The sequence below is a fragment of the Rhineura floridana genome, chromosome 6, assembly GCF_030035675.1.
Source record: "Rhineura floridana isolate rRhiFlo1 chromosome 6, rRhiFlo1.hap2, whole genome shotgun sequence".
Taxonomy (NCBI): domain Eukaryota; kingdom Metazoa; phylum Chordata; class Lepidosauria; order Squamata; family Rhineuridae; genus Rhineura; species Rhineura floridana.
The window spans coordinates 105853697-105871522 of record NC_084485.1 but is presented as its reverse complement, the minus strand read 5'-3'; the positions used below and the strand labels follow the sequence as shown (position 1 = coordinate 105871522).

Here is a 17826-nt window from a genome sequence, read left to right as displayed (position 1 = left end):
ACACACACACACACACACACACTTAAAGCTGAGCTTCACAGCTTTTTGTAAAGATCTGGGAGATGCAAGAAACTACTGGGCTGTGAAGTAACACACTAAAGACTCCAAGTGACAATATATGGCCCAAAATTGGTGCCCATGCTTTCATCGCCATAAACCTCCCCCAAAATAATCTGGTTATGCTAAAAACAATTTATAGATCAGGTGATTGTTCAGAATTCACCATGGTCCACTGGTCCAGCATCATTTCTTCAACACTGGCCTTGCTGGGTGCTTCACTAGAAGTGCAATGCATCATTTTGCAAGACAATATTGGATATTTTCTTTGTAAGACATAGGATGACTAGATGAAAAGGAACACCCCTGTACCTTCAATAGTTGTACTGAGGAAGTAACTTCCGTATGTTCAGCATCTTTTCGCAACATGCCTACCAACCTACTTATGGCAATAAACATGTGTTTATTAATATATGCTCCAAGGCCTCCAGAAGGAAGAAAGAAGTGATTGACCCAGAAAGCAATGTCTACTACCCCTTGCATCTAGATATTGATCTGGAACAGGATCTTTGGCATGATGATGAATCTGACATAGATGAAGTTGAAGAAGGCCCTGTATTTATTTATTTATTAAATCTATATTCCCACCCTTCCTCCCAGAAGGAGCCCAAGTGGCAAACAAAAACACTAAAAACACTTTATTTTTATTTACATCTTTATTTACATCTTTATTTTTAAAACATCTTAAAAACAAAAGACTTTAAAACATCTTAAAATATATCTAAAAACATATTAAAAGAAAACATCATAAAAATATATTTACAAAACAACTTCTTAAAAAGCAATTCCAACACAGATGCAGATTGGGATGAGGTGCCCACTCAAAGGGGGGGAGGGAGAGGAAGGTCTTCGGTAGGTGCCAGAAAGATAACACAGATGGCGCCTATCTAATATTTAAGGGGAGGGAATTCCAAAGTGTCAGTGCCACAACACTAAAGGTCTGCTTCCTATGTAGTGCAGAATGGACCTTCTGATAAGATGGTATCTGGAGGAAGCCCTAATCTGCAAAGCACTGTGACTGACTGGGTATATAAGGGGTAAGACGAACTTGCATGTATCCTGGTCCCAAGCTGCATAGGGCTTTGTACACCAAAACCAGAGCCTTCAACTTATTTGCCATGTGTATGGCTGGGGCAGGAGACCAGGCGACCTTGGCCAACTGGATTTGGAGTCTACAGAAAACAAACCCAGTTTTGGATCAGACACCGGTTGTATTCCATGTCACCGCAAGGCCTCGGGAGCTGCAGTCAAGCACCAACTTGGATGAAGATGTTGAAGAGGAGATGGCACAAACTCTGCAGCTCAACAGAGATCTCTGAGCACATGTATTAGTTTTCAATAGTGGCATATCAATTATTGAATATAAATCCATGCTTCAACTTTAAATCCCAAGAGTTTAGTGCAGTCATTCCTTCAAATGACTTGACTAATTTTGGCTTCAGTATTGAGTGGAAGGGGTATTAAGGGCATCTGTTCTTGCAAACAAATTGCCTCTTTCTCAGCTGCAGCACTAACACTAAACATCCATAGGCAGAGTTTGCTATAATAACAGCAGAAGATTATTGGTCTCCTTTTGGACAGCTTTTTCCTAAATGAAATTTCAAGCAAATAACACAAGGTTGTTTTTTTTTATTATTATTGCTAATCTTTCAATTGCCTGAGAGGCACAGCAATCTTCCCTATGTTCCTTCTGTAGCACTTCCATTTTAGAAATGCACCCACCATTAGTTCCTCCTGCTTTTCTTGTAGCAGGCTTTTCAGCGAAGGCCCTCCATCCCTTGACTACAATCCTTCTCTTCCTTATCATTACAGCCCTGGCCGTTAGAAGAACAGAGCTTTTCTTCCTCTCCTTCCTCTAAACTGGAATTAGTAGCTTTGGTGCTCTGAGTATTTGCCTCAAAAGTTGGTCAGTGGTGAGGATGAGAAGTCTGTGAATATTTTTTTCCCTCTGAAAGTGATGCTGCTTTTGTACCTCCCTCCTAGCACCATTACAAAGGATGAAGGAAGGGGCCTTTTCATAATATCTCTTGACATTTGAAAAATCCCTCCTCTATTCAAGTATTAGAGATATAGCAGCCCCTGGGTGCTTTTTTGCATTTCATCCCTATACCGTCCACTGTTATAAGAATAGTGAATAGATTTCATTGGATTCAAAGTGCTGTAAATGGTGAGTAGGATGCTATAAGTGGAATACATTTACTCAAATAAGAAAAATGGTTATGAATTGTTGAATTTATATTAAAATAAATGCATTGATCAACATTCCTATTCTGTGTGGTAAGAAACAAACTAAGGAATTTAAGGAAACATGGGGATATGTGGTTAGATAATGGAGGAGCATAGTGTTTGAGTTATTTGCAGTAATTTACTAATTCTTGAGAGATTTCAGAACTACTAAGTGTCATTCATCATGCCCTTTTGGAGAGAACTGGTTTAGGGCCTAACACCTCTCAAAAGCAAACAGAAAATTATGGCTGAATGAAGAGATTTCCTATATTCACTCAGTTTTTCATTTGCAGCCGATGGGTGAAATAAAGCACAGACACCAGCAGTTATGGTTGAAACAAAGGGCCACTTTATTAAACTATAACAAACCCATTAAAGTGACCTGCAGAGGGTAAACCTAGGTGCGGGACTAAACCTTAGGCAAGCAGCTTGCCCCACAGCTCTTGGGCAACCAGCCCCTGCTGGGGCAAAGGGCAAGCCCCCTTTTTGCTTACCCCTTGCCCTGGACGCACCTTGTAGGTGAGTAGGGGGCCTTCCCACATCACCACCCCCTGGGGCCGCACAACCCTCAGGTGGATGAGGTAAGTTGGCCCCAAAAGCAGCCCATATCCTGCCCTTGGGCCGTAAAACCCTGAGAGACAGGCCTCCGGAACTACCAATCACCTCCAAAGGTGCCTAAGGGTGCCACCTAGCTGATCTTTACCTAATTCCCTTCCCGCACCTTACTGCCATTAAAGGGGGACAAATCTCTATTTAGTCCCTCTTTTTCCCACTGCCAAGAAGCACTTCTAGCAGACACCCCTGCAGGTCTTCCAAAAAGATGTCGTTCCCTGTATCCGACAGGTGAACGCCATTGACCCTATAAAGTTCAACCCTAAAGTGCTGTATACGTGGATGGGAAATGACCAAACCCCCATCCTCAAGAAGAGCCAAATGAATTTGCCGGTTGACTCTCTTCTGTGCCCAGTCTATCCTCCTGGGGTCCCACACACCATGCCACTCCCTGTGTGGGAGAATGTCTGACCACAGCAGATGCACCCAAGGCCAATGTTGCCTTATAAACTGCATGTCTTCACATGCCTGAACAGTCAGGGCCATGTCCTTCATTAATCCCAGGTCATTACCCCCCAGGTGAATGACCAAAACCTGTGGAACTGTCCACACTAAACCTTGCTGGAACAATGCAGGTAGGAGCCCGTCCCAGTGCATCCCTCGATGGCCAAGCCACTGTACTGTAGCCCATTGACTGAGCCCCAGCTGCGAGCTGATTCGCGACTTCACGGCCCTACGGCTCGCCCAGAATATCATGCTGTGGCCACAGATTAGGATGCGCGTCCTGCCAAAACAAAGCAAACAACATTAGGCTTCTGGATTACCAGGCCCCTCCATAGGGCGAATATAGCTCTTATAAGCCCCAGAAGTCCATTGTCCAATTGCTTATAATCTGGTTTGTGAAAACCCAAGCCCCCTGCTGTAGAAGCAGCTCCGATCCTAAAGGAGTGGGTTCCAAATCCCACGGGGTCCACTCCCATCCCCTGTAGGGCTTTTTTCATGAGTGCCCAAAAATGATACTTTGTGAGGGGCAAGCCACCTTTGTGAATGAATAAACACTCACAGTACCCCTGGCACTCAGAAAAACTTGTAAAGCCTGCACAGGGCAGGCATTGGAGAAGGGACCAAAATCACAGACCGTTCCCTGCCGCTCTGGTCCATTTTAGACCTTCTTAACTTAATACAGGTGTGACCCCCATTTATGCTGATATCTGATAGCAGCAGAGCCTGCTGAGAATGGTCCAGCTTGGACCCAACCACTACTTCCCCTATCCGAAATGCACCAAAAAACAACGTAAGGGCCACTGCTTGGAATAAGTGCAGCTTGTAGCTGGAAGAGCATAGCTCTGACCACTGCCTCATAAGTCCCAGTAAAAGAACTGGTGACAAGGGGCGTCGCTGGTCAGGGGTAACAGGGTGCTCGCCTCCTGACAGCCCACTCAAGGAAGGAGCTGAAACGTTCAAACACTGCACAAGAAATTGAACAGCCCATTGGAAGCGCTCTGTCCATATAGAACTGGCCAGCAAAGGAAAAGCCCAGCAGCTCAAAGTCTATTGGGTGGACTGGCAGGAGGTGAAAAGCAGAGTTAATGTCACACTTCCCCATAAGTGCCCCTATACCACAAGCATGCACCATGTGCACTGCGGCATCAAGGGACATATAGTGGACTTCACATAAATTATCTGGGATAAAGTCATTAACTGACTGCCCAGGCGGGTAGGACAAATGGTGAGCCAATCTAAATTCCCCTGCTGTCTTCTTGGGAACAATGCCAAGAGGAGACACTCTAAGATTTGGGATGGGGGGTGATTGAAAAGGGCCAATCACCCGCCCAGCCAGCACTTCCGTATCGATCTTCTGCTGGACAAATACTTCCATCCCCGCAACAGATTTGAGGTTGTGAGACATGACTGCAGATCGTGGACCATTGTAAGGAATCCGGAAGCCTAACAAAAAACCTTGTAACAAAAATCACGCACATCTGGCTTCTGGATAACCCACCAGCACGCGCCTTAAAACTGCCAAATTAACTGGGGAGGGACATGGCGTGAATCGTGGGCACAAACTCCACAGGAACTGAATTTCCAGCACAGCAGCCATTGTTGAACCCCTTGCCCTGCATTCCCGTGGGGCAGGGTAGCAGTCGACTGCCTGCTGAGTAAGTGCCCGCTGTCGGTCCTGTCCCCGGCCATGGCACAGGCCGCTGCCATGAATTGTAGCCAGAGCTCTGGCTCCTTCCTGTCCCAAGGGAGCGTCTTATCAAATCCCACCTGCATACAAAATGCCCCATCATAATGTAGCCATGCTAAGCTAGAAAATTCCACATAGGTCCTATAGATTATGTCTAAATATTTCATTAACACAGGGCTCTTTAGTGGCTGCTTTTCCATTATGACACCTGCGTAAATCAGGTAGGCCAGCAGCCAATTGTGCCATGTCCGGTCTACCTTTGTACGCTTTGGCTTCTCGTATTCCATTTCCCCTTCTTTCTCTTTATCTCTTTTAGGGAGCTCTCTATAAAGTAGGGTAAATAGATCCACATACTCTCCCCGCCAGATCTTTTCTCTGGTGGATGGGAGCAGGTGGAATCCCAGGGGAACAGATGCCTCCCCTAAAAGGATAGCACTAGCAGCCATTGATCCAAAAGGATCAGAAACTGTTGGGGCAGCAGGGACTGTAGCCTGCTGCTCCATTGCCGTCAAAGTGGGCAAATTTGCCCTTGTTTCAGGAGCAGTTAAGATCAAAGCCCCATCTCACCCCATGTGCTGCCAAACTTGCTGGCAGGCCGCCTGAATAGGAGGTTGAGATACTGCAGGGCTTGATACAGGCCTAGATGGGGTCAAAAATTGCCCCCTCTGCCCTGAGGCCCTAGGTCCCCAATGGGGGCATCCCCAGCCCAGCCACCCACTCGCCGGAGCTGGCCTGGCTAACTCACCTGCCCCTGCCACTGGCCGTGGCACCTCTGTGGCCCTGCCCTCCTCAGCCATTGCCTCTGCTGATGATCTTGACACCCGAACCTCAACCGGTCCCACTGTTTCAGATGTCAGAGGGGTGGTATGAGCTTCCAACCCCTTGGCCGTTGGCAGGGCCGAGCTAGGCCCGGCTTCCAAGGCATCGAGCCAAGCTAGAATTAAAGCAACCGGATTTTAGTTAATATCCACTTGCTGCCCTGTGGAAGTGTTACCTTGTTTCCTAGTTTTAGCCCTCCTGGATACCACAGCCCTTGCTGAACTCCCAGAGGCAGAGGACGCCCCCTCTGTTAATGAGGGAAGCAAGGCATCATGCCCCCTTTTCTCCAATGCTTCCAGGCCCCCAAGAATCTTCAGAAGATTCTGCCACCGGGGGGCACTTAGGTGGGGGCTGAGCGGCCTTCCCTTTCCCGTTTGGCCCGCCTCTCCCTTTCTTAGGAGGCATTGGGCTTCTATTTATCTATTTATATTTGTTTAATATTTAATGAGTGTTCATTTTTATTCAACTTCCACTCCCTCCTCCCTTTAATGGGGAGGAGCAGCCAGCAACCCCCAATGGATGCATCTATCTATCTATCTATCTATCTATCTATCTATCTATCTATCTATCTATCTATCTATCTATCTATCTATCTATCTATCTATCTATCTATCTATCTGTCTGTCTGTCTGTCTGTCTGTCTGTCTGTCTGTCTGTCTGTCTGTCTGTCTGTCTGTCTGTCTGTCTGTCTGTCTGTCTGTCTGTCTGTCTGTCTGTCTGTCTGTCTGTCTTTGTAGTATGTAAAATATATATATGTGAGTGTGTATTCTTGTTTTACTTCCACTCTCTCCTCCCTGTATGGAGGGGATGTGTGTGTGTTCTGTTTTTTATTACTTGGCCAAGCCTTACAACAAGGCCACCTGCAGCCACACAACAACGTTAACTAGCGCTGCCCTTGTGGCCGCAATTACAAATGGGCTGATCAGGCCCAAATGTAGCCTTCAGCGGCTCCAGCCACACCGCAGGACACCAAAAACAATGGTGTTGACCACGCGGCCTTGATAAAATGACCACTGCTCTTTGTCCCTTGCAGCTCCGTAGCTCCGTCTGTGTCCCACAGCATCTCGAAGGCAAAGAGGAGGGAGGAGGGGTGGCACGGGCTTAAATAGCCTCTTGTCGCTCTGCCCTTCCACGCAGCACGTTGCGCGCGTGTATTGTGTGTGACGCGCGACGCTGCCCCTCTTAAAAATGGTGACTGCGGCTTCAACACTAGCCACAACTAAGTGCTGCCCGGGCAGGCTTCGAGGACGAGAGGTGCTGGACATGTGGCTGTTTTATAGATAAGGAACCTGTGGTAAAATGATAGCTGGGGTAAAAAGTTATTCTTTGCTCCCTCAAAAATAAACACATGAATCAATTAATATGTGAAATTAGTCAATGTCTTTCCAATTAAAATGTTTTAGTTGGAATGTATGATTTATTCATTTTCTGTTATCAGGGGGTCTTTCTTACATTTATATTTCACCTTTCCTCCAAGGAACATAAGACAGTATACATAGGTGCCTTATCTTCCCTTCCATTTAATCCTCACAGAAACCCTATTTGAGGTAGGTTAGATTGAGAGATAATGAGCGGCCCAAGGCCAGTGAGTAGGGATTGGAACGTGAGCCTCCCTTGGCCTAGTGCAACATTATGACACTACACTGGCTGTCTATGCTGCTTAAACTTACTAGGTACTTTGGAAAAGGGAAATAGGTAGCTCCTGCAGTGTTGAATTGTGCACAAGGCACTTGGATTATCAAAATGTATGTATCAAAATGGGATAGCTTGACCACAGTTGTCCATGTATTGCTACCCAATGGTTGAATTACTGCAATGCACTCTGTGGGGCTACACTCAATGTTGATCCAGAGGCTGCAACTGTTGCAGAATGCAGTACTTAGCCAGTTTGTGGGGGTAAACTACCAGTAGCATTTCACATCTTGCTTGCTGGATTTGCACTGGCTGCCAATCTGCTACTGAGCCAAGTATAAAATGTTGGTACTAACATATAAAGATCTATGCAGCTCAGGATCAAGTTACTTAAGAGACCACCTTTTCCGCTATATACGCAGTGAGTCACTGTGGTCTGTGGGAGAGGTTCTCCTGCAAGTTCCAAAGATATCAGAAGCCCACTCCACAGTAACTTGGAGCAGGGATTTCACTGTGGCCACCCATGTTTTGTGGAATAGCATTCCTGTCGACATATAGCAGGTACCCGCTATCTTGACTTTCAGGAAACAATTGAAGATATTTTTGTTCTAATGCGTTTTCCTAGCTGGATGAATGGGTCTGCCATTAGTGTCTTATTTTGTATGTTTTGTTTTATATACATCTGGGTGTGGTGTTTTTTAACTGGTTTTTGCTTGAGAAAATTGTGTAGAAGATGTTTATTATTATTATTATTATTATTATTATTATTATTATTATTATTATTATTATTATTATTATTATATAAAAGTCTTCAAACTATTCAGATAAACAAAGTTACTCTAAATATCTCTTTGAAAGAAAATGCACAGTGTGATATGTTATTGCTTGGTCATAGTCAGCAATATATTTTTTTAAATTTCTGACATTTATATCCTGCCTCTCCCACCTGGCCTCTCATCCAGGCTGTAGCTGCTGCAGCCAGTCTCCCACCCAGCCTTGTCCAGCTAGCCTCGTCGGCCTGGTAAGCTGGCAGCTGAGCTGCCACTGCTGCCACCAGCTCCGCCCAGCCCTTGCTAGCGCTGCAGCCTCCACTGCCGGCTTCCCGGCTGGCCTCTCCCAGCCTCCCCCCAGCCTGCAGTTGCTCAGCCAAAGGACAGGTGACAATTGCTCAGCCTGTCACCCATCCTTCTGTTTAGGCTGCGCTTGATGGCTCACCCCGCCCCCACCATCACACTTTGACATCGTGACAGCAATGACAGTTTGGTCCTTCTTATGCACTTTAATGAAGTGCCATTCATTAGACATATAAAAAGCACAAAAACACTGACCAGCCTTCTGTATGAATCCCCTATTGAATATAGTTCTTCCTTCTTTGGAAATAGTTGGTATCATAAAATATTATAGCCTCTTTACATGACAAGCAGAAGGATGGGTGTGATTATGAAAGAAAGAGAATGATGAGGAGTCATAAGTTCACACATCTGCAACAACAGTCGATCAGCTAGATATAGTTTGGGAAATGAATTTGTATTTATAAGTTGAGTCCTGCTCAGATATTTTTCAGTGCACATAAATTATATTTTAAAACAGAATTTATAAAATAAATTATAAGCAAGAGAACTGTAATTGCTTGCATTTCCTTCCATTGGGCTATTTTCTGCATTGCGTGATGCTCACTGGTACTCATAGGGAAATGTATTTCCCTAAATATGGATTTTAAAAATACTTAGGACAATTTTTCTACTAACTACCAGGGCTGTGGAGTCGGTACGCCAAACCTTCGACTCCGACTCCTCTATTTTTCTACTGTCCGACTCTAACTCCGACTCCACCCAAAATTGCTTCCAACTCCACACACTGGAAAGGGCTGTAAATGTCTTTTTAAATTGGAAGCTCTCATAGGAGCATTTTTATTGCTGCCTGAATATGCGCTGATCTTGGCATTACAGCATTTGTCTTCATCTGGGTCCTGTGTCATACACTGACACACAAAATGTTTTCCATCTTGAGTTATGGTGAAATGCTCAACTACAGCTGACTTCATGGGAAGCTTCCTTGACATTTTGAATTTATATTTTAAAAAATTTGTCGATCAAAATTTATTTTGAAGCCGGAGTTGGTACATTTCTACCGACTCCGACTCCACCCAAAATTGCTTCCGACTCCACGACTCCGACTCCACAGCCCTGCTAACTACTGCAGTAAATGAATGTGGTACTTCTCTTGTTCAAGTCACTTCTGTGGAAGGACCATACTTTAGTGCTAAAGTATTGGCTTTGCATGCCGAAGGTTGCAGGTTTAATCCCCATCTAGTAGGGTTTGGAAAGACCCCTAGATGAAAGTCAGTGGAGACAGTGCTGAGCTAGAATAGACTAAGTTGCCTTGAGGTTTCTGTGTTCCTATGGTTTCTGTGTTCCTATGGTTGCTGAAGAATGGGAAACAACAGCTTTCTGTTCAATAAAATCTAGAGAAAGTGGATTGTTATTTCTTTATCTTAAAAAATCTACCACACTCTGGAGCCAATAAAGCAGTAATGCCACATATTTCTAATGCTCAGTTCTGTAGATTCGTTTTAGCTACAAACAGTGGCTAAAGTAGCACCTGATCTTTGGGGGAAAGGGAATAGCTAGACATTGTAGGCTTAGACTGGCTTTCTTTAGCTTTTGGGGTTACTATAATGGTCTCTCCTTTCTATTATAAACAGCCTTCCTGGAAGTGAGCAAACATTTTTTGCAACACAATTGATTGCTGCTGCATTCTATGTCACTGGTGGTGCTTGTAAAAGGATGCCTTTTGTGCCTTCCCCCAGTGCTGAGCCTCTTCAGGGCGAGTACTCAGGGCTGAAGCTGATGCATGCTGGGCCCCACCTTGGTCTTCATAATTATTTTTGGAGCACAAATTAAATCATGCCTTCAAAAGTGGCATTGCCATATGGGCATTTTCTCCTCCCTATCATAAGGCCTGACACAGGGCCTAAGCCTCCTGCGATTGGTAGAAAGTGTATGTTGGCATTATTTGCCACAGTGTTGCAGGTTAGAAGCTCTATACCAGAGGTGGCCACTCCATGGCTCTCCAGATGCTGCTGGACTACAGCTCCCATCATCCCTGACCATGAGCTGTATTGGCTGAGACTGATGGGAGCTGTAGTCTGGCAGCATCTGGAGAGCCGTGGAGTGGCCACCCCTGTTCTATACTATAGTGGCTTGGGCCAATGGGAGCTACTCTGCAAAACATCTGGAAAGTATCAGGTTGGGGAAGACTGAGCTATACTAATTTCAGAGTGTGTCATGATGTGGCAAAGAGACTGAATATGGAAAGAAAAATCAAGTCTTGATTTATATTTCCTCTCTGTCCCTTGGAGGACTTAGGCAACCCACTCTGTCTATCTGAGCCCCCCCCAACATCTGCAATATGCAGATAATAAGACTAACCTACCTTACAAAATTGTAAATAACACAACAAGATAATGTTTGTGAAGTGCTATAGACACTTTAGTATTAGTATTATTTTCATTAAAATGTTTTGTGATGGTACTGGCCATTTGAGCAACAAGGAAATAAACGTAACACTGAGCAACACATTTTACATGGCTATATAATGAGTTTAAGTTTCAATAACAAATATTTATGTTTCCTTATAGTTGCCCCAACAATTCAGGAAATAAAATCCGCTGGAATGACGCTTGGAGGGTCTGGATTCATAAGATGCGAAAGTGCGGGTGTTCCTTCCCCAGCTTTTGAATGGTACAAAGGAGAAAGGAAGTAAGTTTGAATATCAAACCTGCTTTCATTCTTGCACATGAATACTTTGCTCTGGGGTCTGTATATTACGTGGGCACTAAATCAGAATTTGGCTTGTGTGTTGTTTTGCTCCTCACAGGAAGCAGTCAGTCATATATCTACATTGCTGATATCATCCAATAATGCCACCACAAATATCACAAATATCATCTCCAAGGTGTCTGATATACAGTGGAGTGTTTCCAAAATTATTCTGTGCTGTAATGTAGGTAAAGCTGCCCACAGAGGGTGGTTACTTAGGCTCTTTTAGATTTAACAAAAAAAAGATTGTAAATTAGATGTTCTGCATAAATATAATATTTATGATCTACACAGCATAGAGTAAAACACAAACATATTCTTCTTTCAAATTAAGCATCATGAATGAGACAACCCGGAAACTTGACTCTAAAATATTATTTCCATTAAAACCTATGAAACAAACAAAATGCACATTTCAAATAGCCTAATGAAGACCACAGTTGTTATAATGGTCTAATATATTATAATATCATTAGTGTATTCAAATATGAGCCTAAAGATAGATATTTCTCAGAGCTGAAGCTGATGCATGCTGTTCTCCAGTTTGGTCTTCACCATTATGTAGTACTGCAATGCTTCCATATAAATAACACACATGTGAACATAAATGCCACACATTTTTTCTACATTTTTCCTTTCTGGAAAATGGCAGCAGGGGGGAGAGAGAATCTGAAATTCCAAAAATAAAGGAGGAAATAACGTGCTTTGGAAAGTGGAGGTTGATCTTCTATGCATAATTTTTTATGCTGCTGTTTCACTATTAGTAATCACACACGTGTTCTATATAGAAAATATTTTTAAAAAAATTAGAGGCTGAGCTGAATTGAAAGCAAGTATAATTAAGTGACTGGAAGTTTTCAAAGTTTTGTTTTTGGTTAGGTGCCTGTGGGTACTTCATGGAATCAGATATGTAGAAGAGGCAAATTTCAAAATTCATTGCAAGTACAGTGTGACCTTGAGATGACTGAAGAATCATTGTACACATTAAAATAGACTAAGGAACAAAATTCTGGATTGTACCATCAGACTGCAGACGTGTGTGGGAGGTTTATTTTTGTATTCCCTGCCTTTAAAAAACTCCTTGCATGTAGAAAAAAGCACATCAGGGACAAAGTTTTAGCAAACCATAATCTACCACCTTATTAATACTGTGTAGATCAGTTATATGATATGGAAAGAATAAACCTGGAATTCCTTATGGTAATCTCATTATATTAGATACTTCTGGGCCTTCAGTGTTAATTAGCCTTTAGAAGCACATTTAACCAATAGTATTTCCAAACAAGTCTACAGTTTTCAAAGCTGTTTTTATTGCACTTTTTACTGAATATTTTATGTAATCAGCTTAGAGTTTTTTTAAGTGGTATATAAATCTTGCTAAATAAAAAGAAATATAACAGATCCAAAACAAATAACATCAATATTCAACATCCACAATTATATTTATCTCATAATTATTTATAAACACATTGTTATTAAGGACTTCTGAATGCATAGTTTACACTTCAGTATTTGTGAATCAATCATTTTGATATTAACTGATTTTAGAGTTCTGTAACCTGATTGCAATTTTTTTTCTGGGTTGGCTGTTGTGCCACAGTAGTGAAAACAAACTGAAAGGTTCCATCCTTTTGTTGAAATGAACTTCAAACACTTGAAAATTATGCAAGTGGAATTGAATTCTCAAAATGAACCACTTAATAAAAGTATATTAAGCAAAGGTAGATTAAATTAAAAAAGTAGATTAAACAAAGGTGAGGTTTTTGGAAATAATTATTCAAATCTAAAAAAAATTAAGTCACATATTTTCATCTTTGCTTGATGCAGCAATAACTCCTGTTTCAGGGTTTTGAAAAGGATGATTCATTTCATACTAGTGTGCAGTCTACTGCTTTGAGATGAAGTAAATCCTAAACTAAATCCTATTTTATATGCAGGATTGTGTAGTGATGAAATAAAAAATAGGAGCATTAATGCAATGCAAAATATTAAATCATCAGTATGCAACTATACTATTAATAATGATAGATATGTATTTTGAGACTGAATGCTGAAAATTTTTTACCTCTCTCCTAGATTTATGATGTGCTGCCTCAATGTATCAAAATTAAATGGTAACTTGTTTATATAAGCAAGATTTCTGCTTTCAGGATGAAATATAAGCAATTCTCTGAGTAATCAAGCATAGCTAAGTATTTTTTTGCATTTAACTAGCTTTTCCAATATTTGAATGAGGTTATGTATATCCTGAAAATAAATGGCCCCAAGAGGGAAATGTGTTTTAAATCATCTAAGATGGATACCAGCTGTTCCTTCATCTCTTTTTGGAATTTTCTGTACCAGAAAGTCTCAGCTTTTTGTCACATTAAGCCTCTAGGTCTCAATTTCTTGACTGGTGGAGTCTCCCTAAATTTGGCTGTAAAAACGAGCAGAGCAAAAATGGCCTCCCAAAACTCTCCACCTTATTCGCAAGCGGCAAAACTGAGGGAAGTGCATTCTGCTAAATATTGCCTGGTGGCACAACAGTTTGTTGTGATGAGGGTCCAGTGACTTAGATGTAGTGCCATTAGCAGTGGCAACTTCTTTCTCCCCCTGCCCAACAAGTATTTATTTTGCTGCCACCACCAAAAGCAGCATAACAGACATTTTGTATTGGCCTTCAAGCCACCATTTCACATCTCCCACACTGCCTTGTGTTTAGTGGCATTTCAGAGCATTATGGGGGGAAATGGCAGAGAATATTTAGGGGTGTGATTTCTCCTTTGCTGGAAATCTCTCCCACTTCAATATGCAGACATCTGACCCTAGTGCTATGCATTGATACGTAGAGTGGAGGACTGGGCTTTCTATTCTGGTCCACAGCTTTTGGTACACTATTTTTTTTCCTTACACTGATATTTCCATAGGCACAATTCTAGATAGTGACTTGCCTGCTAAACTTATTTGTATTTTCAGTCAGATGCAAGCAATCAACTGCAAGGAAGGGGAAGGGGGGAAATAAGTGCAGGCACTAAAGCAGAAAGTTACATTACAGAAAATTCTTCCCTTTTGCTTATAAAATCCTTGCTCACTGATAGGAAAAAAGTCCCTTTTTCATTATTCTTAAAATTTTAAGGAATACAAGTGAGTTTTCAAATTTCCTCTAAAGTTAAACAGAGAGGAAAAAGTGAGATTTCTATGAAGAATATATACGTTCTTGATTTTAAAAAAGTGCCCCCCCCTTTAGACTGCAATACTATACTGATTGCTTCTGAGTAAACATTGGGCTCTAGTAACAGTACATTTCATATACTGTTCTGCAGGACAATCCTATCCATGTTTATCCAAAGGTAAGCCCCACCTGTTTTAAAGGGACTTATTCCCCTAGTAAGTGTACCTAGAATACACCCTTAGATACGTATTGCATTTCTACTTGGATTAAAATGTGCCTGGCTGCTACCTGTCCTTTACCTTTTATTTTTCATAAACTGCTCATTTAGTGTGAAAATCTGAGCATTTTGTAGAACCAAGGAACCATGATGTACAAAACATTATTATGATGTGCAATCAATGACAAAAAAGATGGGGGGATCATTTGCATTTATCTGGTATGTTTTTTTAAGAATTGAGCACTGATGTGTATGTCAAGACCTTTTGATTGGTACCCACCAATCGATTTAGAGGGCTGCCGGTAGGAGGAATTAAAAGAAACTAGATGGAAGAGAAGGGTTTACAAGAGCAGTAATGAAGAGAGAGCTTAGCATCAATACTGGCAATAGTGCTGGTGTAGGGGATCAGGCCAAACACCAAGGATCAGTTCAGCCTGAGGTAATGTGCAAATGCAAACCCATGCTGATCTTTGGAGAGGAGAGCAACATTCTGCATATGCAGAAGTAACATTTGGGCTTGTGCAAGTGTTGTTGCTATATGTGAAATAAGCTAAAGTTTAACTGAACCAACCAATTAATAGAAGGGTTGTTTGGTGGTGCAGGGGTGTGTATGTATTTCAAGAGTCTTATCCAATGAATAAATTTAAAAGTATTTGGCTGATATTTGGATTCAGTTCCCATAGCTGCCATAGGCATGGTATTTGGAAGGATTCCTGATCATGTGGAGAGAGCCCTGTGCAGTAAAGTTGTACTCATGTAGGCTCTATGCAGGCATTCAGGGGAATTCAATGAAACTAGGAGCAGGGACAGGGTATGCAATCCCAGTCTCCCACATGCGCGGGCGTGCACATAAAATTTAAATCTTACACATGTAAATGGGGTTACTGAGAGTTCTTAATTTCCAAATCAGCAGCAGCAGCAACAACTCGATGAATGGAACTATTTCTCATTAATTAAGTTATATTTAATAATAAATAATATTAGTATCAGCTCTACCCTGTTTTGAAATATAAGCTCACCTGAAGCCATTTGAGTTGTTATGCCTCCTTTTGGCTCTGATTTCCCCTCCTCCCTTCAAAATGCACAAGAACGGCAAGCAAGAAGAGGCTCCCACTCCTCCTCACAGAATGTGGGCCTGGGAACTGCTTCCTAAATGCTGTGCCAGATTTTGTCTTGCTCTGACCCTGCCTCTTCACGAATGCTTCACGAACTGTGTACCTTTTTCCTGACTGTTTACTGATGGTATTTCCCCTGTACTAGCTTCACTACTCACAGGAAGGAAAGGCACCTTTAATCTAATTTTGCTAGCAAATTCTGTTCCCCTGAAAAAAACCAAACCAGCAATTTATGTATGGTTCATTGGAGGCATTGGCATTTATCTGAAAGCTTCCCTTCCATAGGATTCTCTCCTCCCCAGCATCAGCCATCTACTTGTATATGGACCCCACCCTCAAGTTCAAAAAGCACCTTAAGATTTAGCATAGGCTCCTGCTGAAGGAAAAAAAAGTATTACGTAATCTGATGCATGTGCAGAATTGTTTGTAAAAATGAAATGCCGTCTCCTACATCTGTGACATTGGCAAGATATCATAATCATGTATCATCCAGAGATATGGCATTACCGCAATGCCTTGTCCATGTTATCTCAATCCCTCTGCCTTACCATTCAGGTAAAAACTTGTTTTCCATCCACATAAGATAAAAAATGCAAAACGCATTTGCCTGTGGCTTCTAATAGAATATTTTCCCTTTCCCCCCTTTCTAGACTGATCAATGGACAACAAGGGATTACTATTAAAAGCTTTAGTTCAAGATCACTTTTAAGTTTCAACAATGTGACAGAGGAGCACTTTGGCAACTATACATGTGTCGCTGCCAACAAACTAGGCACAACCAATGCCAGCCTGCTTCTTAACCGTAAGTCATGAAAGGTGGTGAAAAATATTGTTTGGTTTTTTTCTCCTCGCTACCCTGAAGAGGTCTACCTGCATCAAAATCTCTTCAAATGTATTGTGACTAATTCATACACATTTCTCTGAATAATTCCACATGTGTTTTATTTGGCTACAGGTTTGGGTTGAAGTAACCAAGGATACAACTTAAGCCTGTTTCATGATTATCTGGCTCTGTTTGGCTCAGCCAGAGTGCAATGTCATTGGAAGAACATTGTGCTTGGACTGACCCAGGCAGGATGGTTCTTAGGGCTGGTTCATACATGGCCTGGTATGTGAGTTGGACTTTTGCTGAGTATCTCCAAGTTTAGTGTCACAACATTCTATGGGCAAGGTTTACTTTGGAGTTCACCATGCTTGCTAGCAGTGAATTTTGTAAAGTGCATCAAGAAAGCAGGGGCTGACTAATTTCATCAGTGCTTTGTCTAGTACAAGTTGAGGGCACATGAAAAAACAAATTAAATTTTTAACACTCTGAGTGTGAATCAGTGCCTGCAAGGAATTCCTACATAAAGATTCATACATGTTATGAAAGTTTATTGTTAGATATGTGTTATTTGCAGGTCCTAATGTTCTTTCACATACAATCCATTTCTGACACTTCTAACATGTAGGCAATACATTCATCAAGGTATGGGAACAAGCATCATCTGTTTCCAATGCATGTGAACTTGGGTTCCTAAGTAAATAGGCTATCATAGTTTGCAGCAGTCCCATGAGCTTGGGTGAGCAAGTGTGACGTGCAATTAAGAAGCAAGTCTAGTATAGTAATGAGATTGGTACAAGGTTTTGCCTACAGGAATGTACTATTTATTTTGGAATGTGTGTTCTGGAAGCTGTAGAAATTTGCCATATCATATTCTGTGCATAATTCTTTTAGAATTCAATTAGCTGACAATAAGCAATTCACTGACATATTTTATCAAGTGTTTCAATAAATAGAATCTGACAAAAATATTGCTCACCATTTAAAAAAAATATTAGACTTTGATTTCTTAATTAAAATGTGCATGAATAAATAAAAAGCTGGTGATACATTAGGAAGATGCAATAAATAACTGAGTGCTTGGAATGGAGTAATTAGAAAAGCTGCCAATACTGACTAAGGATACTGAGCCCCTGTTGGCCAGCTATCTTCATTCCCCTGCAGGGTTACAATTGTTATATGAGAGACACAATAATTTTATCATGGTTTTGTAATAAAGCCT

At 41.8% G+C, this 17826-nt stretch overlaps 1 protein-coding gene across 2 annotated transcripts in view; it reads left to right on the top strand.

Moving 5' to 3' along the window:
- NEGR1 (neuronal growth regulator 1) overlaps positions 1–17826 on the top strand; it is an 856142-nt gene that overhangs the window by 645021 nt on the left and 193295 nt on the right. For both annotated transcript variants that reach the window (XM_061630506.1, XM_061630507.1), the window contains exons 5-6: positions 11118–11238; positions 16432–16583. In XM_061630506.1, coding sequence (XP_061486490.1) covers positions 11118–11238; positions 16432–16583 — 273 coding nt within the window. The remainder of the gene's footprint in view (positions 1–11117; positions 11239–16431; positions 16584–17826) is intronic.